At 36.1% G+C, this 26,710-nt stretch overlaps 1 protein-coding gene across 2 annotated transcripts in view; it reads right to left on the reverse strand.

The window, feature by feature from the left end:
• The window catches only part of USP9X (ubiquitin specific peptidase 9 X-linked), a 129,914-nt gene that overhangs the window by 60,351 nt on the left and 42,853 nt on the right, over positions 1-26,710 (reverse strand). Inside the window, exons 6-15 of one of the 2 annotated variants that reach the window (XM_019417299.2) lie at positions 26,196-26,414; positions 23,903-24,018; positions 23,394-23,645; positions 23,179-23,317; positions 21,344-21,496; positions 20,065-20,169; positions 16,176-16,382; positions 14,548-14,684; positions 12,908-13,041; positions 1,262-1,349 (exon numbers count right to left, since the gene is read on the reverse strand). In XM_019417299.2, coding sequence (XP_019272844.1) covers positions 1,262-1,349; positions 12,908-13,041; positions 14,548-14,684; positions 16,176-16,382; positions 20,065-20,169; positions 21,344-21,496; positions 23,179-23,317; positions 23,394-23,645; positions 23,903-24,018; positions 26,196-26,414 — 1,550 coding nt within the window. Of the gene's footprint in view, positions 1-1,261; positions 1,350-12,907; positions 13,057-14,547; positions 14,685-16,175; positions 16,383-20,064; positions 20,170-21,343; positions 21,497-23,178; positions 23,318-23,393; positions 23,646-23,902; positions 24,019-26,195; positions 26,415-26,710 lie in introns of both variants that reach the window. The other variant, XM_019417297.2, reaches the window with a different exon arrangement.

A 26,710-nucleotide genomic window follows, 5' to 3' on the forward strand; every position in this document is an offset into this window, starting at 1 on the left:
AAATGGGGATAATACCTGCCTTCCGCATTGCTCTGAGGATTAAGTGTAAACTGTTTAACACAGGCCAAGTATATTGTAAGTAACGTGAGGTTCTCTTCCCTTGAGTGTGTTTTGCTACAAGTCATGAAGACAGGTACTAACAAAGCAAGGAGCAGAATAGGTCCTCTGATTCCAAACTTGAATACAGTAGGACTCATAACCATTTTTCTGTTCTAGGAAACCTACGGGATACAACACAAACCCATCAATAATGATGACTCACTATGGAAGTGATTCTCAATCTGGGGAGGCAGGTCCTTCTATCCAGGTGGTTGAAAATCAAAACACACACAGAAAAAACATTTCACTTTAAACCAATGCTGAATTTCTTGAAATTTGGTGGCTAGAGTTTTTCCTCAAGTTACAATCATTATGTAACTATTTATGTAAATGTTTTCCAGTAAATAAGCACACAGTTCAATAAACAAGTCCCTAATTAACTGAGCTTAGGAGAAAATTCCCTAATATATCAAAATAATAAACGCAATAGATTTCCCAAAGCACTGACAATCTGGGCATCTCTCTTAGCACACTTAGAAACTGAATAAGCACTTCTGCAGCCTGCGGTTTCTGAATTCACAAGAAACCCCTCATCAACAAAACTTTTTAACAATTTCAAATCTGTTAAGTGTATGATCATTAAAGGCTAATTATCCCTGAGCAAATTCAAATTCAGCCATGGACTACATTTAGCTTTGGCTCAAGGGAATAAACCTCTTTTCTTCATCCCCATCAGAATAATGTTATTCATTCAGATGGCCTTTGTCAGCCACTGCTAGGATGAACAAGACACCACTGGATGCAAACCACTCTTTCGAGGTGCTGGGCCAGCAGCCTTTTGACTCCATTTCCCTACTGACTAGGATACCGTTAAGGTCAATACAATTCTCTAGCTGGTTGTGTCAAAGTATGGAAATTTATTCTCTAAAAATAAACCTATTTCTAGCATAAAGAAACATGAAGAACAAGTATATACAAAAGCTTAAAATGTGTTCAAATATTGCAAAGAATAAGAGTTAAAAATCAGCCAGTAATTTTAAAGTATTTAATAATAAGCACATAGGGAAATGTCCTTGGGACTTTCAGGTAATCATTTCCACGTGGGAAAATACGAGATGGCAGGGAAAAAGATCACCTAACAAAGACCTAACCATACAGCACATTAACTAAGCATTCCTTATCTGGGTCTTAAAGAGAGCAACACTGATAATTTAAAACAAACCTAAGGAAGTTAAGCCGTTCTTGGACTTCTTGAACATGACTATATCTACTTCCCAGCCTCACAGTTTGTGGGTCATAGTCTTCGTGATCTGCAAATTAAGAAAAATCAGGCATTATACACATGGATACCCACATCACCAAATTTAATCAACGGAAATTTAAGTCAGTTACAAAGTCATTAATTCTTTATTAAAAGGCAACCTGAAGTTTACTAATTAATTATTGATGGTTTCTACCCATCTCCTACCTTCCCTACAAAAATAAGCTTTTCTTTTACATAACCAAAAGAAAATGATCTTTTATATATGCTATCAAAAATAATTTTTCATCACAGCCCTTTTGCCTTATCAGTATACACAAGCAATTTTTGATTACAGCCTAAGACTGACCCGAGCGATCTGTGAAAATAAGCTACCAAGACAAAACTGTTTCAACTTCCTTCCTGTTCTACTAACAACTACCTTCATAGAGAAAAATTAGTTAAAATATTACTCATGTTTACCTAAAAACATAAGGTGCCATTCTGTACAGTTATCATAGTTATTACCAGTAGCATGTTATAAAAGTCTAGAACAGTCTCATAGAAATTCAAAAGAACTTATCCTTCAATCATGACCATGGGTACGTGTTGGTCACTAAGCCTAGCTTAATCTATAAATTCCTTCTTTAAAAAAAAGAAAGCTAGTAGTAAACTCTGGTTTTACATTGATTTCAAACATACAGTGGGTGGAAAAGTCTATTTGGAATCAAAGGCCACAGCAAAAAATCTTAAAAAGAACCCACTGTACTGAAAACACTATGGACAGTTGTTTTCTGTTTTGACTTCGTTGGAAAAAGTGGTGTGACATGGAAATGGTCAAGGTCATCTGTGGCTTGGGGCTAAAGAGACACGAAGCAAATGCTGACAACTGCTATCAAACATGAGGAAATCATTGACATTTCTTCCAGCAAGTTGTACAAAGTATGGAGGAACAAGAAATTGTGTGGCTTCCCTTTAACATTAATTACTGATATTTGCACGCCAGATCATGGACTTTATGGTACGTGTGTGCTACTGCCAAAGAATTCTAATTGTTTGAGACCTTCCAGAAATAGTAAAAAACTCTTCAAAACTAGTGGTTTCTTCTGTGAAGAAAATCTTGGGACTGATGTAAAGATGGAACATATATGGAACACAGAGTGTTTAAAAACATCTGCTTTTCGGGGCGCGTGCATGGTTCAGTCGGTTATGCATCCCACTCTATTTCGGCGCAGGTCACAATCTCATGGTTTGTGAGTTCGAGCCTCGCATCGGGCTCTGTGCTGACAGTGCAGAGCCTGCTTGGGATTCTCTCTCTCCCTCTGCCCTTGCCCCGCTGTGTGTGCAGGCTCTCAAAAAATAAACTTTAAACAAATAAATAAAATCTGCCTTTAATGTTTTTGTAAGAAAAGCACAATATATTAGAACCGCTTTCTACTTCCACATGTATTGCCATCTACCTAAAGTCCTAAATATGTTTTCTCTACTTCCATCAAAGTCCATTTCCTCAAGATGCAGACTTAAAACAGTTTCTCAAGAAACTGGATAGAAGATCAAATCTAATCAACTATGTAGAACTTTTCTTTTTCAGAGAATTAGTCTTGAAATATCTGAATCATCAATGGACTTCAGTTGCCTTTTTTGTTATTGTCTAAACAAGGAGTTTATGCACAGCTTTGTTTGCCTGCCATGTTCCTTTTTAGGGGAAATTTTAAATTTTAGTAATTTCACATCTAACACAAGTTTCAAAAATAATGTGTGAATTCCCTTATCAACTTCACCCACAATGACCAGTTGTTTACATTTCGCTGCATCTATTTCATTAGTTGCCACATATAACGTAAGTGTAATTTTTCTAAACCATTTGAGAGTCAGTTGAAGACATAGCTCTGTACCTGCCCCCACTCCCCCAATACTTAAATATTTCCAAATAACGAAGACATTTGTTAAAATAACAACATTGCAATTAACACTGATACAATACCGAAGTTAACTTTGATCATTTGGTCAAAGTGTTTCCATGAGGATTTTGCAGTGTAAACTTACTATTTTTCTCTTCTTATTAAGTAGTGGGGAGATGCCTTCAGACTACGTAAGTATCCTGCTTCTTAAACTTTTGCCCACTAGTTTTAATACCCCCAACCCTTTTTAGGTGCCAGCACTTTATCAAGAACTAGACCCTGGACAGCTGGCTGGCTCAGTTGGTAGAGCATGCAGCTCTTGATCTTGGGGTTGTGAGTCTGAGCTCCATGTTAGGCATAAAGCCTCCTTTAAGACGATCCCTCATTGCTAAATAGAAAGGGAGAGACTCGACATGTTACTACAGAGGAGATTCTGGGCTGCCAGAACATAAACAGCATGTTTGGTGGTCTTCCTTGTAAACATTCAGCTCTAGTTAGCAGCCAAAGACGATGATGCATTTGTGACTCTTGTCGCATCCAACTGACGAGAGCAGGAGATATTAAATCAGACAAAATTAAATCCAAGTGGCTATGGCTAACATAAATTGGTTCTTGTCATTACAGAATGCAAATTGCCTAGAGACTATTTAATAACTCATAAAAGCAGCTCAGTTTTGAGAAAGCATCGAGACATAACTCAAATACCATGAAATTCACAATTTAATGATTTTTAGTATAGTCTGAGCTGTGTAAACATTTGTCATCTTTATTTTTGTCATCCTAAGTGTGAAGTAGGTTCTCAATATAGTTTTGATTCACATTTCCTTAGTAACTAATGATACTGAGCATCTTTTTTGTGCTTTTGGCCATTGGAGGAAATGTCTATACAGATCCTCTGACCATTTCCTAATTAGGTTGTGTTTTAATTAAGAGTTCTTCTATATTTTGGATAGAAGTCCTTTATTAGACATAGGACTTAGATTTTCTTTTCCAATTCTTGGACTGTCATTTTACTTTATTGAATCATTTGAAGCAGTTAAGTTTTAAGCTTTGATGTGCTCCAATACACCACCTTTTCTCCTCCTTAGGCCACAAAAATTTGTTTTCTTCCTAAGACTTTTATACTTTTAGGTCTATGATCTAAGTTTTGTGTATGGTGTGAGGTAAGGGATCAAACTTTATTCTCCTAGATGTGCATATACAAACTTTCCAGCAACATTTATCAAAAAATTACTTCTTTTCCCACTGAATATTCTTCCCACTCACAAAAATCAGTTAACATAAATTTAACTATTTCTAGACTATCTATTCCACTGATGCATACATCTATTCTCATGTTAGTACTACACTGGGTTATGTTTATTTTGTATTAAGTTTTGAAATCAGGAATTATTATATATATAGGTCAGCCAACTTTGGTTTTCAGCATTAAAGATTATGTTGGCTATTATATGGTTCAATGGTCCCTTGCATTTCCACGATTTTTAGGATCCGCTGATCGATTTCTCTACAAGAGAAGTTGGGATTTTTATAGGGCTTATTTTGAATCTGTAGATTAATTTGCAGAGTACAATGACTGTAACAATATTAAGTCTTCCATTCAATGAACACGGGCTGTCTGTCCATTTATTTAGATCTTTAACTGCTTTCCACAATTCTGTTCCATAGTTTAAAATGTACAAATTTTGGGGGTGCCTGGTTGGCTCAGTCAATGGAGCATGTGACTCTTTATCTCAAGGTTATGAGTTCAAGCCCTACGTTGGGTGTAGAGATTACTTTTTTAAAAATCTTAAAAAATAACTAAAATGTACAACTTTTGTATTTTTGTTCAATTGTAAGTATTTCATACTTTATAAAGCTATTGTAAATAAAATTATTTTAATTTTATTTTCAGGTTGGTCATTACTGAGCATACAGAAATATAACTGACATTTGTACACTGATCTTAATTCCTGCAATCTAGTTTAACTCATTTATTAGCTTTAATAGATTTTAGTGGTTTCTTAAAGATTTCTATATACAAGTGTTGATTTCTGTAATTACAGATAGCTATGCCTCTTTTCAAATGTGGATGCTCATTTTTCTTGCCTAGTTGCTCAGGCTAGCACCTCCACAGAATGTTAAATGGAAGTGATTAGCATACACATCTTGATCTCATTCCTGATCCTGGGGGAAAGCACCAGATCTTTCACCATAAGTATGAAGTTAGCTAGGAGAGTTTTGAGATGCTCTTCATCAGGTTGATAAAGTCACCTTCTATTCTTAGTTTGTTCAATGATTTTAAAATGAAAAGGTATTGGATTTTGTCAAATACTTTTTCTTCATCTACTGAGAAGATAACAGTTTTGGTCCTTTATTCTATTGGTGTATCGCAATGGACTTTTGGGTGTGAAATCAACATTGTGTTCCAGACATATGTTCTATTTAGTCATGATACATAGTCCTTGTGTTATAGGTCACTGAATTTGATTTGCCCCCTCCCCCACCTTTTTTTTAAAAGGATTTTTAATCTTTACTCATAAGGGATACTGGTCTGTAGTTTTCTTCTGATGTCTTTGTATTGTTTTGGTATCAGGGTAATAATGGCTTCACAGAAGGCTTTGGGAAGTGTACTTTTATTTTCTGAAAGAATTTGTGAAGGAGGAGTGGTAATCCTTCAAATGTTCAATAAAATTATCACCAATGAAACCACCTGGTCCCAGAATTTCTTTGTGGTTTCTTTGTTACTCATTCAACTTTTTCACTTAAGTTTATTCAAAATTTTAACTGCTTCTCCAATTTCAGCAATTTGGTACTCTATTTTTTTGTGGGATCAGTAGAGATGGCCTCTTACTTTTGATTTTCATAATGGAGTCTTATTTTCTTAGCCTAGCTACAGGTTTGTCAATTTTGCTGACCTTTTCAAAAAACCAACTTTCAGTTCCATTGATCTCTAAGTTTTCTCTCCCTTACCTTACTTGATTTCAACTCTAATCTTCATTATTTCCTTCCTTTGTTCTATGGGTTTAGTTTGCTCTTTCCTAGTTTCTGAAGGTTACTGATTTGGTAACTTTCTTCTTTACTATGAACACTCAGAGGTATAAATTTCCCTCTGAGCACTGACTTAGCAACTCTCCCAAAGTTACTGCATTTTGTGTTTTCCTTCATCTCAGTATATTCTCATCTCACAGGTGTCATTTCTTCTTTGACCCACTGGTTAGTCAGGAGCATATAATGGACACGAACTTGTGAAATCCCCAAATTTCCTTAATTTACAATTTAATTCAACTGTGGACAAAAATCCTACTCTGTATGGCCTAGAATATGGTGTGTCCTACAAAATATTCTATTTGTACTTGAGAAGAAAGTACATTCTGCTCTTGTTGGATGGAGTATTCCTTATATGCCTGTTAGGTATGGATTAAGGGTTTATAGTGTTCAAAACTTCTACAGGCACATGAGAGATACTCCAAATTTGGTTCCAGACCCCCAAAACAAATCAAGTATTGCAATAAAGTGAGTAAGATGAAGTCTTTGGCTTTCCAATGCATATGAAAGTTAGGTATACTTTATACTATAGTCTATTAAGCATGAAATAGCATTATGTCTTAAAACACAACGTAAATACCTTAAAAATACTTTATTGCTAAAAAATGGTAATTAGAGTATTCAAGTCATAACCACCAATCACAGATCACCTTAACAAATACAATAAAAGAGTTTAAAATCCTGAGAATTACCAAAATGTGACAGAGACATGAAGTGAATAAATGTTACTGGAAAAATGGCACTGAGATAGACTTGCTCGATGCAGAGTTGTCATAAACCTTCAATTTGTAAAATATGCAGTTATCTTCAAAAAGCAGTAAAACAAGGCATAACTATATTTTCCCCCCTTAGGCTTTGAATGACTGGTGTCACCTACTGTCAGTCTAATTACTTTCTTTAGTATTTCTTGCAAGGCATGTCTGCTAGCAATAAATTCTCTCAGCATTTATCTGGGAATGCCTTTATTTTGTCTTCATTTTTGAAAGATAGTTTTGCTGTAGGTTACTTAGTTGCCAGGTCCCTCCACTGCCCCTAGCACTTCATGTACATTTATCCTAATACTTTCTAGTCTCCAATGTTCTACAAAACAAAGTGTTAATTTTACTTGTGTTTCCTTGTGAAGAGTTCGTTTTTCTCTTACAACTTTCAAATTTTCTTACACCTATGAAGTGCCTGCATCTGGGTCTAACGTTACCTTACTTGGAATTCTTTAAGCTTCTTGGATATATGGGTTAAGGTTTCTAAATCCATCTAGGAAGTCTTTGGCGATGATGTTTTTTCCTGCTCCCTTCTGCCTCCTGCACCTCCTTCTGGTACTCCCACTGCATGCATGTCGGTACTCTTAATGATGTCCGGTATTTCTATAGGATTTTCATTCCTTCTTCACTGTTTTTCAGATTGCATAATCTCTATTCATCAATCTTAAGTTCAGATGGAGTCTTCCGCAAGCTTGCAAGCTCTGTTCAGCCCCTGTTCCAAATTTTTCATTTTGGGTATTGTAGTTTTCAACTCCAGAATTTCCATTTGATTCCTACTCTTTTAAAGAAAAAATTCTATCTCGTTGACATTATTCTCAACTAACTGTCACGATACTTTCCTTTAATTCATTAGACACAAGTTCATACAGCTCCTTGGGCATATCTGTAGTAACTGCTTTCAAGTCTTTGTCTGCAAAGTCTACCATCTGGGCCCATTTAGAGGCAGTTTCTGTGGTCTGTATATATATGGGTGACACCTTTAATTTTTTTTTTTGGTTGAAATTTGGGTATTTAAATATATTATAGCAACCTGATTTTGACACCACCCACCAACTCCCAGGTTGGTGTTGCTTGCTTGGTTGTTTAGTGAATAGTCTGAACTCTCTGAGGTCTATCTCACCCACAGTATTTTTCCTCCTTTTACCTTTCAGCCTTGCTACACGTAAGCTGTTCCTGCTACTTACAACATAAGCCCCTTATTGGTGAAATGCTGTAATTAAGTCCTGCTTTGGCTAGATTATTACCCTTTACCAGTGGATGTGAGTGGCTTGGAGGCTAACATCCCAGTTCAAGGAGTTTGTTTATGCTCCACATTCAAAGACAAAGCTGCGATGTTTTCTTCCCGGAACTCACTCAGGAGGGTGCAGTCTTAGGCATGATGCATAGTCTTCTTGACTACAAGGAATACGTTTTATTCCTTTTACTTTCAAAAGGGATAAAATTTTACTTTTAAGCCTGGCTTCCTAAGAGTTGTCCCCAGGTAAGGGTAGCTTATTATTTACCCAGGGTTTGATTAGAAATTCAATTTAAGTACTTCAGCCAGTGGAGCTCAAAACCTTTGCTAATGGAATGGTGTGTGGACTTAAGAATGTTTTCAACTTGTCCCGGTCTTGCTCTGATTGCTTCTGAGTGGGTGCAACCTAATGCACGTGACCCCCTAGGACTGACTACTCCCAGGAGGGCTCATCTTGTCTCTTGATCTAAAATCTGTTAAACTCTTGGTGGCTCTGCTGTTTCATTTACCAATATGAGTACACGGAGCTGCAAGCACCCTAATTGTTCTTCACCAAAATTTTAATAATGCTCTTGTCCAAATAAGGTGAATCCCTTGAAGCCTAACTGCTGAGTTCTTCATCCTCACAGCCCGTCTCTCACAAATCATGGGATGCCTGGGTGGTTCGGTCAGTTAAGCATCCGACTTCGGCTCGGGGCATGATCTCACAGTTCGTGGGTTCAAGCCCTACGTCGGGCTCTGTGCTGACAGCTCAGAGCCTGGAACCTGTTTCAGATTCTGGGTCTCCTTCACTCTCTGCCCCTCCTCTGCTCATGCTCTCTTTCTCTCTCTCAAATATAAACAAACATTAAAATTTAAAAAAAAACTTTAAAATTTTCTTCAGTGAAATGGTTCTTTTGTTGAGAAGATCCACTGAACATCTTACTCCCACTATTCAAAAAATTAAATCCCTCATCCCTTGGTTTTTTATGATCATCACATGTTCCACATATATTAGTTGATACTTCCCTTTCTTTCAGCATAGACTGAAGAGTCTGTACTTCATTTAATTGGTTTCGTTACTTTTATTTATTTTGGCCTAATTTTCACCAGTAAGAGCCAACTCCTATTTTTTTTTTTTTTTTTTGACATGTCAACAAGATTCTTTAAGCCCTTTCTCAATTTCTAAAGTAAGATGTTGGAGGATCATATTTACTTTCCTTACACAGACTTTGGAAATAACCATTACTCTAGAGAACTATAAGCCATTCATAAAAACGGATACTAAATTAATTTTTTTTAAGTCACAAAGAACCCACACAGACTTAGCCATATTTCATGACTGTTGTGTAGGAATGAGCCAGAGCTGAGAAAGTCTAGCCTAGGATTTGACCTTAACCCACAGCACTGTTGGTGAATGACACTCATGAAGAAATGGTTTATGTGGAAAAACGTTCCTAAAAATTGCCAGTACTAGATGTAAGAGGTTGGGAAGAAGTCATGGGGAAGTGGTAGTCTATAGAAAATAGAATGCAGGGGTGCGTGAGTGGCTTAGTTGTTAAGCATCTGACTCGATTTTGGCTCAGGTCATGATCTTACAGTTCATGAGTTCGAGCCCCATGGCAGACTCTTCTATCTAGAAGCCAGGGAAAAACGGTAAATAAAACTATCAATAAACGTTCAAGTCAGTACAATGACAATCCTATCATAAGGCAAAACTTGAGTAAAAATTAAAACTGGTTTTTTACTTTGTTGTATGCATTAAAAAACTTTTAAAGGATGACTTGGTAAGCACCATTATCCGAAGGCACTACTAGTAGTAAGAACATACGAGGGGTGCCTGGGTGGCTCAGTCGGTTGGGCAGCCGACTTCAGCTCAGGTGATAATCTCACGGTTCGTGGATCGAGTCCTGCATCAGGCTCTGTGCTGACAGCCTAGAGCCTGGAGACTGTTTCAGATTCTGTGTCTCCCTCTGTCTCTGGCCCTCCCTGCCTCACGCTCTCTCTCAAAAATAATTAAAAAAAAAAAAATACAGGAGTAAATACTGGAGAGAATTTTAATAAACTCATTAACTTTATCTAAATAATAATAAAACAGGAGGTAGAATCAGCTGACCTAAGTACTGTGAAAACATTTTATTCCAAAGCAAAAGACACAAGTGGACATGAAACATGAGCAGGACAACATTCTGAAACCTTGATGTATCCCGCTAGATAACAGGTCTCATACCTAATGAGATCTTATAAAATATTTCTATTATACAGAGACAAAGGCTGTAATTTACTTTAGAATTTCAAATTCAGGGGGCGCCTGGGTGGCTCAGTCGGTTAAGCGGCCGACTTCGGCTCAGGTCACGATCTCGCACTCTGTGAGTTCGAGCCCCGCGTCGGGCTCTGTGCTGACAGCTCAGAGCCTGGAGCCTGTTTCAGATTCTGTGTCTCCCTCTCTCTCTGCCCCTCCCCTGTTCATGCTCTGTCTCTCCCTGTCTCAAAAATAAATAAACGTTAAAAAAAAAAAAAAAAAAAAAAAAAGAATTTCAAATTCAGAAATTGGTGGTTGACGTTATCACAGAAGTGACTTAATGCTGCAAAAAGCTTATTGTGTAGGAGAATCTTACTAGTTGTAAAATATACTTCCCCCCACCCCCCCCCACGCCATATTTAAGGATTAAGGTCTTAATCAGAGGAGTACCGTAATGAGGAAAAGTTATCAAAATTAGGAAAAAAACATAAGGTGTGTCAATGAATTTAAGGGAACATCAACAGCAACAAAAACTCAAGTGCTTAATATGTACTAGGCATTATTCCCACATAAATAACTTGCCCAAGGTCATACGCCTAGCTAGTGTAGGTCATTTTTCACAAGTAGACAATCTGACTATGAAGAGTCATACCTCTCATTTTATGGAACTACAGGCAATTTAAGGAGGGAAAACTAAAGACTGAAAAACATTCTTTGGACAATGAAATTGAGAAGAGGCAATGACTTATATGGCACTGGACTAAAACGAAGCTGGAAACCCAAGTGAGGCTGAACTGCACATGCAACATCATCTCCTGAGTGTCCCGACAGCAATGTACTCAACTTCTGGCAATGAAATAAATTAAAACATCACATACAAATGAAGTAAGCAAAATTAGCATTGCAGCGCGGATGATTTATATGGCTCCATTTTGGGGGAAGGCCTGCAGTGGCATATGTGAGGACTTTGTACCAGCAAGAAGAGAGGAGATCATAACAAAGAATCTACATTATGCTACACTGAGCCCAGAGGCTCCCAGTGACTGGGTGTATTACATGCAAACCTCTGGTGCTTCTCTCAGATTTTGGTTGCATTTGGTACAGAACATAAATCACATGGTCACATGTCTATACTGCACCAATTATTCTATCATGCTTAGAAGGAACTCGGGCCTAAAACGATAAAAGATCACTGCCTGGGGCCTAACAGCCTCCTGATGCTTAGACTGCTTATCTAGCTCTACAATCTACTGCCTAGGAGGACTCAGCTGGCCCAGAGGGTGGGGTACATGAAAGAATAAACAGCCAACACAATCAGGTGGCATACCTGAAGAGCTGCTTAATTTTTCTATTATGCTTATCTGAATTTTATATGGGAATATATACCCTGTAAATGTTAAAGAAATCCTATGATTTATAAGCATCTTAGGATTTTATTCAAGAATGCCAAGAAGCCAATCTACTCTTCAAATGAGGAGTATCCGAAATATCATTTTTGGGGTGTCTAAGTAGCTCAGTCAGTTAAGCGTCCAACTCGTAATTTTGGCTCAGGTCATGATCTCGTGGTTCACGGGATCAAGCCCTGGGTTGTGCTCTGCACTGACAGTGCTGATCCTGAGATTCTCAGTCTCTCCCCAACTCTCTCTCTCCGAAAAATAAACTTTTAAAAATCATTTTTAATATATACTATTGGCTTCTGCAGACTCTTATCTAGCATAACACGTTAAATGAGTAGCATGTTCAGTAACCATTATGTTCAATTCAATCTCTAGCACTGGTAGTAGCATAAAATTTTCTATCTACGGCTATGGGAACAAAGTTTGATACGTACTAAAAACCAATCTGTACTCTAGCACAGATAGACACGGCTGCCAGAGAGGAAAAGAGTATTGAAACCGAGTTTTACATATGGCAGGAACTTAAAAACTGGCTGTTGAAACCTCAGGAAACTCTACCCTGACACGTTTAAACAAATTCACACTTTGAAAACCAACATAAACATGAAGATTCATGTAGCTTCACTTGGTTATTCTTGTGCATTTTCTAATTCACAGAGTCTGAAACACTTGTGAAATGTGGACTTAGGATTATAAAGAACTATAATATGTACAATAGACACAGACAAAACAAATTTTGTTGGGGGAAAAAAAAATAAAGATAGTGGTAGTAAGGAAACAAAGGTTGAGAATGAGATAAGTTCATTCCAAAGAAAGTAGCAACCAGTTACAGTACAGGCAGGCAGAAGTCCCAAAGAAGAAAAGTAAATCAATTTAATAAGGAGAGCTTTGCAATGCTGGGTTGGAATTTAGGGTGAATAGAAGTTGAGAGTAAAAGGGGAACATAAGCTCATAAAGAATACAGCTAATAAAACCAATTATCTTGCATCGTTTAAAATACAGGTGTTGTCATCTTTTAAGGTAATTGATAGAACAAATGCCGAGAAGTTGCTGTTATTTCCCGTATTTCATGTTAGCTTATAACACATACCTCTAGCATACAGTCTCATGCTTTCCATATAAGTTGCAAGGTTTTCTGCTACCAAAGTAACTAGGGCATGATTGTGCTGAAGTTGATTGATTAAGTCATGGCGATAAAATACATGGGGACTTCGCTGAGTTTGACTGAAACGAGAAGAACTTAACAATATAATTAGGCAATTAAACTCTGTTGTAATCAAAAGAGCTTATACAATCTAAATTCTTAGCTACTAATTTAAAACCTTAAAATGGTTTCTCCATCATTACAGAATTACACTCTTGGCCATTTACTTCAATAACAAGATCAAGCAATTTAAAATAAAATATTGTTTCAAAAAGACATTTATTCTGTTATTCTCATTTACGTGGACACTATGTTAATATTCTCCCATCTCACACCATGGGAGTCTACTTCAATGACCAATTTCCACTCCTGTCCTATTGCAGTAACAAAGCACTTGTGTCAGTTTACAGGATTATTTCCAAAATTGTAAAACGGGAACATGACCCTTGCAAGATTAGCACCACAAGATTATGCTATGGTTGGAGTGAAAAATTTGACCAAAGAAAATGCGTTCAGAAAAATCCGATTTATTAGCCATTCAAGGTACATTCTGGGTCACTTGGTTTGTAGCCATGTTTGCCCACAGGTTATCATCAACAAACAAGACATCTAGTTCCTTTCCAACCTGTTCTGCCACCTTCACTGAAACCAATAAACTCTTAGAGCCATTACTATTCTAGTGGAAATGAAGCCACTGTACCCTGGGAGAGCATGTAAAATATTCTGCAACAAATTTAATTCATTTGAGAAAGACAAAAAGGCATTACATACAGTGGCTCCCAAATCAAAATATCTCCCTGAAAAAAATGTTAGTTACTAAGACATAAATCTGGATTTTCTCCAAGGCTTATCCTTATAGCTTTTTAAATTTCATAGCTTTTTAAATTTCATAACTTTTTAAGCCTCCAGAAAAAAAATGAGACAAAGTTCAAACATTAAAACCAAAACATATATGGCCTTTTCTGTCCTAGGCATAATCATCATAATCTAGAGCTAAAAAGGACCTTGGCAATCATCTAACTTTACACATAAGAAAAACACATTTCTTTTGATTAGTAAATCTTTACAAGATAGTATGATTGGTTAGACATAAGGGCCATACCCAGGAATCCTGACCTCACTGTAAATATTCTTTGTACTACACCTGGCTTTCATTCTCTGCATATTATTTTTAACTTTTCACATCATGTGTTCTAACTTTTATCAACAGAAAATGCTAGAAAATATGATTCCAGTAAGAACTCAGCATGTAAGATAATATAAAGACCACTATTTAAATCGAAATTTCGCTAAAATCAATAAAAAAAATACTTTAAACCAGATCTTGTCATCTTTCACGAGTAATACAGGATACTGCAGATTCTGATGCGTATCATTTAATTGTGGCTTACGTTCTCAATAAAGTCAAGGATGTGGATATGATAAATGAATTTTTGGTTCCAAATTGAAACTTCTCTCAGCCTCCTATCACCCCCTCCCCACTCTAATTTTCTTTTGAAAAGTTTGCTTTTACCAAGTGACAATGTAATTTCTTTTCAATAAAATATGAAAATAAAAATACTGAAATTTTCTGTTAAAAGCCTTACCTCAAGTTTTGAGGGGCTTCACCAAACAAACTACAAATTTCTCTAATTTGTTTCAGTGCAGGAATTACCCATTTGTCATTCGTACGAAGTTCTTCTATAAAGCGATCTATCCACTGGATCTTCTGTGTGTCACGGTCCTTAAACAAACAATTTCAATGTTTTAGGTAGGTCATACTCAGAAAAACTCCAGCTTCAATTATGAAACAGGGTTTAAGATTATCCTCAGAAACACGTAATAATTGCAGTAAAGGGTTTAATAAACAAAAGCAGCATTAAGTCCATTTTTATTTCACATTTACTACCAAAACTACAAAAAGTGAAATGCTTTAAAGGATTCTACCATAAAACAAAATTCAGCAATAACACATAACCCTGTTATTCTATATAGATTTGTTTTAGCAACAATGAAGGAAGGACACTGAAAATTTGTATTTTACCCAAAAAATGGTATGGCAACTAAGTTAAAAAATTTTTCACCAAAAATCAAACTAAGGACATAACACATATACAAAAAGATAAAGGGAGAACAGTTATGAAAGTATTATAAACTCAACTAATTACTTCAAATGATATTTTACTTCCCATACCTTACTTTATTCCTTCCCCTAAATCAATAGTAATCAGAAATGCAGGTTTCTGTACCTAACAATTTTAAGTTTGATTACTTATTTGAGCACATTGAGTCTCTGTTTAATTGAAAGAATTTATGTCGAAAGTTATCAGTATTGGGGCGCCTGGTGGCTCAGTCGGTTAAGCGTCCGACTTCAGCTCAGGTCACGATCTCACGGTCCGTGAGTTCGAGCCCCACGTCGGGCTCTGGGCTGATGGCTCAGAGCCTGGAGCCTGCTTCCCCTTCTGTGTCTCCCTCTCTCTCTGCCCGCCCCTGTTCATGCTCTGTCTCTGTCTCAAAAATAAATAAACGTTAAAAAAAAAAAAAAAAAAAAGAAAAAGAAGAAAGTTATCAGTATTGAAGATACTGAATAAATATTTAATGAACTGTCACAAGCAAGTATAGTAAAAACCTGAATAGCATCTGAATCACATATACCTACTTGAACTTAATTTCTTAGCTCTCATCTAAATTTCAGTTCACTGGTGTAGCAAATAGTTTTCACAAATTGAAAATTATTCAGCAATTTCCATTTTACTGCAAGTTAACAGTTTACATGCCACAAGTCAGAATGCAGGGAAGCTGTTGTGTGATTTTCTCACAGGCAAGGCTCGAAGTGTTTTACTATTGAGGAAACTCTATTAATTGTTCTTAATTTCCCCATGAGCAAAGAAAACCCAAATTCTCTTACCTCTCAAGTCCCTCATCACCTTTAGTATTTTACGATCTATTTGAAACTCACACTTCAGCACCATGCATTTGAAAATTCTACCACTATATAATCTGTTTTTTATACTGTCTTTCTCCCAAGGAGATTAAATGCTTTTCAGACGAGAAACAAAATTCTGACCTAGAGACCTGAGAAGAGGAAGGTGGACTTAGATGAAGAAAATAAGTTAATTCTTGAAGATAATTTCAAAAATAACAATGTCAAGAAAATCAGGAACTATTCTGTTCCTAAGCCATCCTGATAAGGAAGAAGGGTCAGAAAAAGTGTGCTTAAGGAAGCACACCTTACCTGTGAGCAACTATAATCTAATATTTTGATGTGGGCACTTAGAGCCAGGTCCATGATGTCTACAGGTACATCATCACTATGGGCCAGATTCCACAGAAGGTTCAACACCTTATGTGCCATCACACCATCTTTATCATCTTCTGCAAGGCGTCGTATCAGCTCAAGTAGCTTTTCACGTTGCTTTTTACTTGCATTTGTCCAACTGGCCTAGAAAAAAATTTTATATGGCATGAAAACAACACATTTGCCCATCACTGATTAAATGACAGGTCATGGGATTAACTATGTTCATCAGAAAACACAGCTGAGCACAGAATTATTCTAGTGATATATGAGAAAGAAGATAGGGCAGACTTAAACATGAGGACAAAAAAAGTCTCTATTTACAGTTAAATACCTAAGACCAGGGTTTTTCAACCTTGGAATTGACATTTGAGGCTGGAGAAATCATTGTTGTGGGGGCTGCTCCGTGCACAGAATGTTTAGCAGCATACTTGGGCCTCTACCCAGAAGATAGTAGACACTCTTCCTCTCAGCTGTGAGAACCAGAATTATCTCCATATACTGCTGAGTATCTCTGAAGGGTGGGGTGAGGGGCAGAATTGGCCTGTTGAAAACCACTGCCGTAGATTCAGTCTGTTATTTGTGACTTTAAAATTATATTAAAAGATGGCAAACATAACCTGACATACAAAGATTTTCATAATAAATTTGAAAAGCTGGTAAGAGAGCACTGTGCATTATACATATGAAAACAAACAGCTGTAGCAAAGTCTGTTATTAACCAATGAAAACAATTTCTAACTTATGCAGAAATGATACAGCACCATTTCCATTTAGAAGATATAATGCTAATTTTAAATCTATACGATGGGGGGGGGAGGGGGAGGGAACCTCTGAAAATGGTATTTTTACAAATGCCCAGTTTATACAATAGGGATTGGGTGGGATGTGTATGATGGTGGCATCTAACGGGTAAAGGCCAGGGATGCAGCTAAAGAATGACAAAAGCTCTATGCATAAAGTTGCCAATGAGACTTTATAGGAAAATAAAGTGGAATCAACCTAAAGGCAAACAACAGAAGGATAGCTATGTAAATTATAGCAGATCCTTTCAACGGGATTATTACACATTTACAATGAGATAAATAAGGATGTCTTCGAAGACAACTTGAATGCATACTTCTAATTCCTCCTAGACACCTGGAAACTGCTAAGGATACAGGAAAAAACGGAAACATTAGATATTATAATTAAGAACATCTTATAAAGAAAGATAACTAGGCATTACATGCCTCCTGAATAAAGAGCACATGACCACCTAGGATGTATGTATTCTAGCAAAAGGAAAAAAAATGAAAAAACCCCAAGCCTCTATTTTATGCTATTGATATAAACACAACAATCAATCCAGTTTCTTCCAACAAATAGACTGCAAGGAAAGAAAAAGATAAAGGGGGAAAGTGTAGATTCAAAGAGACTTAGAAGATGTGCACAACCAAATACAAAGTAAGAATTCTGGTTCAAACAAACTTCAAAAATAAAGATTGAGGGGCGCCTGGATCGCTCAGTCAGTTGACCATCTGACCCTTGATTTCAGCTCAGGTCATGATCTCAAGGTTCGAGAAATCGAGCCCTGCATTGGCTCTGTGCTGACAGCATGGAGCCTGCTTGGGATTCTCTCCCCACCTCTCTCTGTCACTCCCTAGCTCATGGTCGGTCACTCTCTCTCAAAATAAATAAATAAACTAAAAAAACCTAAAACTAAAACATTTAAAAACTAGACTGGGCAAATACACAAATACATAGGTACTTTCAGGCTAATTAACAAGTCTGAAATCATTTGGTTCCAGTCCACGAAGAACTGCAAACTGACCTGGACTTCATGTTTCCTTTGAATCATCTTTTGCAGAAAGTTACAAGAGCTCAGAAAACAGTGCTTGTTATCAAACAGTAAGTGCTTAGTAAATACCTGCTAAGCCAACGGGGAAAAAGATCAAATGGAACCATGTTTACGTTTAGCCTATTATTGTATTTAGACCATCCTCAAAAGAGGAGGGTCCAGGGGCTGTAGTAACAATTGACCTCTTTCCTTCTTCCATCATGGCCCTCCTTGGTCATGCACTGTGGTATTTCAGAAGTCATCTCAAGATTAAAAATGAATGGCAATTAACTTTAGAGTACCCATGATAATGGACTCTATTATTTCCTCAGCTGCCTTTGAAAGATATCAAACTGAATTTCCATAAGGCAATGATTTACAACTTTAATGTTGCCTAAGATACAACTGAGAATGCTGCTTAAAATACAGGCTCTCAGGCCCCATACCTAGCAATTCAGATTTAGTTGGCTGTGAGGTAGAAACCAATAATTCACATTTTTTTCTTCTATTGTGACACATCAAGAAAGGTAGTATAAGTATATAGCATTACTACAATACATAATGTAAAAACCTATGTAACTATTACTCAGGTCAAAAATAACACATGGCAAGCAGCACTCCAAAGGCTTGCTGGGTCTATTTCTGAAGTTTATGTTAATGAAATCGCAAACAAGATGTATGACTTGTGTGATTTTATTCCTTTCTTCAACTTTATTAGACCTATCCATATGGTTGAATTGCTCAAATTTGCTTTTTCTCATTGTTGTGAGATCTTTCAGGATATGAACATTCCACAATTTATCCATTACAAATAATTCTGCTTGCTATTACAAATAATTCTGCTACAAATGTTAAACGTGTACCCTGGTGCACATATGCCTTTCTCTAGAAGACCTATCCAGATGTCAAACTGATGAGTCATGAGAATCTTACACTTTGAGAAATATCAATCTGGTGATTGTAACAACTTATGTACCACCAGCAACCAGAATTTATTTTATTTTATATTAATTAATTAGATACAGAGGGCACAAGTGAGCGAGGAGCAGGAAGGGAGAGAGAAAGAGAGAATCCCACAAGGGAGAGGGAGGGGGGAGAGGAGGAGAGGGAGAAAGAAAGTGGGACTCACACTCACAAACCATGAGATCATGACCTGAGTCGAAGTCAGATGCTTAACCGACTGAGCCACCCAGGCGCCCCTATGATACTTTGGTCATCTAATGCCAGTTGTTACTACAACACCCCTTATTAACATGGCCATAAGGTCACATGTTCTTAAATCCACAAATTCACCAATCATGTGGTTTTTACAAACCCAACACCTGCCAACTGTAGAGAGACCACTACCCAGTATGGCCTTAAAAGATACATGATAGTACCAATGGAGATAGCACTACAGGGGCAATTGGAATACCTTATGAGTTGTATTTGCACTTGTCTATGCATTTCACCACAGAATACCACGGTATTGGTAATCCGTGTTATTGACGCTTTATTTTTTATTACAACTAATCATCCTTCCCTGAAGTCCTACAGTGCACTTAAACATTTTAATAGAAATTCAAACTGCTAGAGGAGAGGAATCCAAATTGACAACCTGAGTTTAAAAGATTCCTTATTTATGGGACGCCTGGGTGGCTCAGTCGGTTAAGCATCTGACATCAGCTCAGGTCATGATGTCGTGATTCACAAGTTTGAGCCCAGTGTCGGGCTCTGTGCTGACAGGTCAGGATTCTGTGTCTCCCTCCATCTGCCCCTCCCCTGCTCATGCTGTCTTTCAAAAAGACACATGAAAAAAAAAATTTTTTTTTAAATTATTTATGAGGGCTATTAATATAAAAATGAACATTAAGTTCTTATTGGGGAAAAAATAATTACCAATTCCTTCACACCTGAAATTGTTTAATAATTCCTACTTCGTATTTACTGGCTAAGAGCAACTCAAAGATCTAATGAATTAATTTTAACAAAAATGAAGCGGCACTACTTTACTATGCTAGCTATTACCTTAAAGCAATCAAAAAGATGATCAAGTTGTTCAGGAGAAAAATCCCATGCCAACTTTGCCAGTAGATCATGTACATTCTTCACAATGGCTTCATGCTTCCCCGCCTATTAAAAAACCAAAGAGCAAGCAGCATATTAGAATCTGGACAGCAGAGAAGTTGTATATACGGACAGCTATTATTGACAAACTATTCCCATCATCTTCACCTAAGTGTGTACCATGAGAAAACTCGTAACATTTTAAATGTTTTAGAACTGCCCTCTAAAACCGGACTTAATTCCTTGATATAACACGGCTAATGTATACTTTGGGAATTCATGTGAGCCTTTATTAAAGTTTATTGAATTTAACGTGCCAATTTTAACACTGCAAGTAGAACAAGGTACACCAATGATCTTGTTTCAAAACTGGAAACTTAAGCATTCAAAGGAAAACAAAGCTTTTTTGGTTTCTACAGACTCAAAAAACAAAGCTTTGTAATATAAAACTCAACAATACTTCCTAAGTGATCCAAGATCACTTAAGATAATCAAATCACCTAGTTTCTGGCTCTGAAACCAAAAAAGTGACTTATCCTTCAGAAAAGCTATAAATCCTTTAGATTATTATAGGTCCTTATAAATAGTGATTTAACTCTCCTATTGAAGTTTTCTTTGCATTAAAAGTTTATGAAAAACCAATTACAGATGTCTTATATTCTTGCAAGAGACATCCCTTATATTAATTTACTGTTTGACTCTTATTTAAAACCACCTACAATATGTGATGTAATATCATATAAATAAAAGAAATAATGGGGTGCCTGGGTGGCTCAGTCTTGGTTAAGCATTTGACTCTTGATTTTGGCTCAGGTCATGATCTCACGGTTCATGAGTTCAGACCGCACACTGGGCTCCGTGCTGACAGTGTGGAGCCTGCTTGGGATTCCTGTCTCCCTCTCTCTGTCCCTCCCCGCTAATGTTCTCTCTGTCTCTCTCAAAAATATGTATTAAAAAAAAAGAAAAGAAAAGGGGGAAAAAATACTTCAAAAATTTGTAGTAAATACTAAACAAAACCACGTACAAACTGCCAACCTTTGCCAAACATACAGTAAATGATGAATATATTTAAAATATCGTTGACTAGTTAGATTCTTGACAGGCTTTCTATAAATGATGAACATTTAAACACACTACAAATCAAACAAAGTAAGCCTTCATATCTCATTTTAGAATGACTACTATTAGTTTTTAGTAGCTCTTTTTAGAATCCGAATAGCCACCATCTGAAATTCCTTACCTGTGCTGCCCAGATATTATCAAGGTCTTGTAAAGTCAGAGCTTTTTCTTTGATGACAAAACGAAGAATCTTCTCTAGCTTTTCTACATACTGTGGTTGATGCAGACTGTCTCGCAATACTATAGATAAGATATTGTTCTGCTGTATCCATTCCTAAATATAATTCAAAAACTTGTTTGAAAGAAATTGAAACACAGAAGCTTTTAAAATGTATGAAATATTGTTCATACTTTCAAACAACAGTAGTAGGGACTAAAAAAATACAAAATAAATACACTAGTGCAATAGGTTTATGTGTTTTAACTCAAAACTACGAAAAACAGTAATTCCATGAAACTGAATTTTGCACAGAAATGTTTCCACCAATCAGAAAAGAGTGAAATCATTAAAGAGATTCTACTTCAGCATTTATGCAGAGAAGTATTATTTTAGTGCAGCAAACACCAAGGTTTAGGTAATGAGAAGGGACCCATTTTAGGATCTTTGGACTCCTTACATCAGTTTTGTTTGGGTGAAAATATGCCCTTTTATTTCTTGCTCTTATTTATTAACCAATTATGCTATTATTGCTTATCCATTAGCTCTTTAATCTTCTGAACCATCCTAATGAGGGATATATTACCCTATTACAGAAGAGTAAACAGGCTCAGAAGTGTTAGAACTGGAATCTAAATCAAGGTTGCATGCTTCCCAAGTCTGTGTTTCTATAACACTATGCTATGTTGCTGACCGGCATTTATTTAATACCTATACCAATAGAAGAAAACTCCCTCAGTATACAAATAGGTACTAGCTCATACTGTGAAATTTCACAGTATTCAACCTAGTGAGAATATGAAGTATTTAGCCCCAAAATGTGCTAAAGAAATAGAGTTCTAGGTGGTAAAGGTCCATTTTTATTTCTAATCTGTTGCAGTTATGTCTGTGAAAATAAATATGCAGCAACTTCAAATTGCTACAACAGTTTCTGAACACTTGATGCCATTTTCTGTACTCATCCAGGACTGGCAACAGTTCAAGAACCAGAACCAGACCTCAGACTACACTCTGAGAAGCATGGTGTTCAACCTGCCAACAAGGCAGACAGACAAATCACATACACAAAATCAGATGTTTAACACCTGCCCCCAAACACAGAGCCAATGTTTACGAATCCTCCACATCTTTTATCACATTCTATTTATTGTCTCCCCTATTAAACTGAGGCCACCATGAGGGTAAGGACAGTTCTTTTACAGATTTACTGCACCAGACAGTATGCACTGAAGTTATTCAACCAATGTTTCCTAAATGGCATACTTACGTGTTTTAAAACTACAAAATACTGAAGTATCTATGGTAAATAGTCTCTTAAACTTTCAATGCTAAAACAATATAAATAGAAGTGCTTAAATTCTTACTTAGCACGATAAAACATCAATTCGTGTATATCTTATTCCAGTGATTATATTTCCAATATTAAAATCTGTAAGTGGAATTGGTCAAATGAACAACAGGCCACTTCATGCATCAGGTACCAGATACTACCCGCTCTAATCCCAATATCACCATTATCTGTTCCATTTCAACCAAACCCCCCCCCCCCCCGGACAAGCTAATTAATTCAGAATACCTACATTCAGCAGTAAGTTTATCAAAGATGTGCTAAGCTACCTAGATCACTACCAAATAAATTGTGTTATTACAAAAGTTCTGAGGATTAAGAGTCCTAAATCAATCTGAACACCTCCCAGTTCTAAGGTTTCTTTAAAATGTTATTGCTAAGTTAAGTAAAGCTATTCTAATTTTTGTTTGGGGCAGATTCTTATCCATGGAAGAAGAATCAAAGGACTTACTGCCATTCGTTCAGCCGTGAGCCATTCTTCCTCCTCAGGGTTACCATGTCTATGAGTATAGTAGGATACACTAGATATCACCTTATTAACTTCATTCAGTGCATTCATCTTTCCGTTGAAAGAAGAAATTTGCAGTAATCTAGAAGAGAATTTCAGTGTTAAATAAGATTCTAAACATCCACATAATCGTTTATTTCAAGAGGTAAACATCTTACCTAAGTATCATTTTTAACCTAAATATTTCTAAATTTTTTACAGTTTCTTCTTGTCCTGGGACTCTTGAAGCTAAATTCTTCAAAGATTTAATAATCATGGAAAGAGCGTCATTTTTGGCTTCATTTTTTGCTTCTTTTTTCAGTTCTTCATCAGTTAAGTTTTCTAAAAAATGTGGGACCATTTCTATTACTGGAAGAAAGTACTTTTTCACTGTATGAAGAGTGAGAAACTCATAGCATTGCCCAAATGGTCTGAAAGAACAAAAACAAACACACACGCTTAATACTTTCTTACAATTAACTAGGACTGAACTCAGATTTATTTATACTTATACTCAGATTTATATTTATACTTTATACTTATTTATACTTATTAATTTATACTTGGATTAAAAAATCCAAGTTATCAGGTGAAGAGGAAACCATACTTGCAAAAAGAAAAGTTTTATCAAGCAATTAAATAGGAATTCCTATAATACACTGAAGATTCATTTAATAATGTAACTTACTTAATAAGGGCTGCAATTATTTGAACATTTAATGCTGATCCATTAATAAAACGATCATGCAAAATCTGGAACCCATTTAAAGTGCCGAATTTGTTGAGAAGATCCACCAGCCAACCCTGCAATACAGTTAATGAAAAAGGTTAACGTCCTGCTTTCAGGGAAGAAAAGGACCATCTGAAATAATTTCTTGATTGAAAAATACTAGAAACAGGAAACTCAAATTATGTAATATCATCTGTGAAATAAAACAAAATAGTACATATTATTCATAGTAATCCTCTCTGTGAGAAAGAAGCATGAATGGCAGTACAAGTGAAATCACTAGGTCACAGTTGTGTGTTCGTACCAATTATCGCTGAACAGGAACGAGAAGCCATGTTTCTATTTCAGAGACTTCATTATATGAGAATACCTTATTACCTGAAAAATTTTAAACTTAAGAGGATAAAAAAAATTTTTAAATAAGAAAAAAGGTATTTGATGACATAAGACAATATTTGAATTCATTTTTTATTGTAGTTGTGAATAATTAAAAATTCCCTATAAATACAATAATCTTAAAGCCTGAGAGTGAACTATTAAATACAAACCCCTGGTATTGTATCGGTTGCTCCTAACTAGAACATGCTGGTTGATGCTTTTGCTGGCTCATGTGAATGCCCCAATTCTCACCTTAGAGATAACCAGGATGTAACAGTATGGATTGTCTTTCAACCTCTTCACTAGGGGATAGCAATACTCAAAAGTACAATGCAGCTGGGATAGCCAATGGTTTGTGGAGTTAAAAGCATGCCTGATATGTAAAACTTAAAGGTAATTACTGAGTCTTAAGCAAAAATAATTTCTATAGCTACTTAAAAAACAAAAACATAAAAACCATGTCCAGGAGAAAGGGAAAACAGAAATATAAGGTAATTGCTCTAAAGAGACAATATGGTACCTAAAGGTAGTTTTGATAGGATTTTAAGTCTACATCAATTAAATTCTCTACAAAATTAACCACCATTTCTCTATGTAAGTTTTCATTATAGTATTTTCCTGCCTTGTTATTTGGTCTTAAAAAGCTAATTCCAGAACAATTAAAAATCTGAGCATTTTAATCCACCAGTCCCTTTTGGCATTCAGCAATTCTAGGAAAGTACATACTCATTCTGTATTATATATAAATATATATATATACACACACACACACACATATAATAGCATATGCATGCACACAGTAAAATAATCAGTCTAAAGCTAATCCTAGGTTTTCAGCTATACTGTATGTTTAAGCAATTAGGAACATTCTGTTATTAGTAATACTCAAGCAGGGCTAGGTTTCAAAGAAAGACATAAAAAGATCTTCAACCAGAAGCCATCTTAAATCAAGTTGTTTCCTGGGAGTCTGTAAAGATGATCATTGACCTACAGAGCAAAAATTAAAGAAAGAAATACAGATATATTTTGGAGACTGTCATTGTTTGGTCATTAATTTGATTCACCAAAACAAAGGCACGAAGTGGAAACAATATGAATCTTGGGAAGTATAAAAAAAATCCCAGCTCTAAGTTTAACACATTTTGAGGATTTCCACTTTTAAATGAATAAACCAAGAATTTTATGTATAAGTTCAAATTTTCCATGCTGGGTTTTCCTTTTTGTAAGGCCCACAATATTAAAGTTTCCCTAAATTCTAATATTTAAAAACTATGTATTGTTATATAGTATTTATTAAAAGATGTACAGTTAGGGATGTAGTTTTCTTATTTTGCATACTCTATGCAAATATAGAAAATTTACATTTGAGAAATTTTACGATGATGTATATGTATGACATGTTCTAAGTTTTACTATTTTGCTTTCATTTATAATTTCTCTCATTTTACTTTTGTGACACATTACTAGACATAGGATATACTTGGTCTTGAAGTCAAAACATTAGAATGTCTACAGTGATCATGGCCTTGGTCAAAGAAGTCATCTCATCTATTCTACTCTTATTTATGAGGACAATTAAGGCCTGTTTCACATTAACCCAATTTATGACTATTCCCCAAAAGGCTGGCAGAAGTCAATGGGGACTAACTACGTGGAGAGGGCTAAAACAAACAAAACCATAATCCCAAACAATTTTGTCACTCATAATTCAATAAAGCTGCAGGGTGGTTGGTTAGAATCCAAACTACAAAATAATGCAGAATCCCTTGAATAGTAACATGAAATTACGCTTCTTCACATTAACAGGTGGTTCAGATCTTTGACAGCTATGAGACAGAGCAAAACTATTAATTATGAAAATAAACCAACACACTTTTGGTGATCGAGGGTCTGGAGAACGAGCGAAGAGTTCATCTTCAGGCAACTGAACACTTGAAGAAACGGATTCACACGGACGTGTACCATTGTAGATATGGAATTTGCAATGAGGATTTAAGGCCATGGAGAGAAGTTCTAGAAGTGGAAACCAGTCTTGGGATAACTTGGCCACACATAGCTCCACCAGGCGATGCGTATTGTTGATAATACACCTCTGTTATATAAGGGGAAAAGGTGATTTAGAAGATCAGATCATTGCAACTCCAAATAGAAAGATCCTCCCATCTTAATTATATTTTAATTACCATCTCTCCATTTTTCTATCGTGATCATTTAAACTGTTTAATATTGGGATCAAACAGATATATTTAAAAAAAGAATTAACATTTACTATCCTTTATATAGTACCTACTTGAAAAAAGCCATTTGTAATGGCTTACAAAATGAAGTAGGTAATGCCCTATGTCTATGATGTCCATAGACAAGATGCAAGTTACCTTTTTTTTTGTC

This window comes from Panthera pardus, unplaced genomic scaffold, assembly GCF_024362965.1.
Source record: "Panthera pardus isolate Hobbes unplaced genomic scaffold, ASM2436296v1 HiC_scaffold_27, whole genome shotgun sequence".
NCBI classification, from domain to species: Eukaryota; Metazoa; Chordata; class Mammalia; order Carnivora; family Felidae; genus Panthera; species Panthera pardus.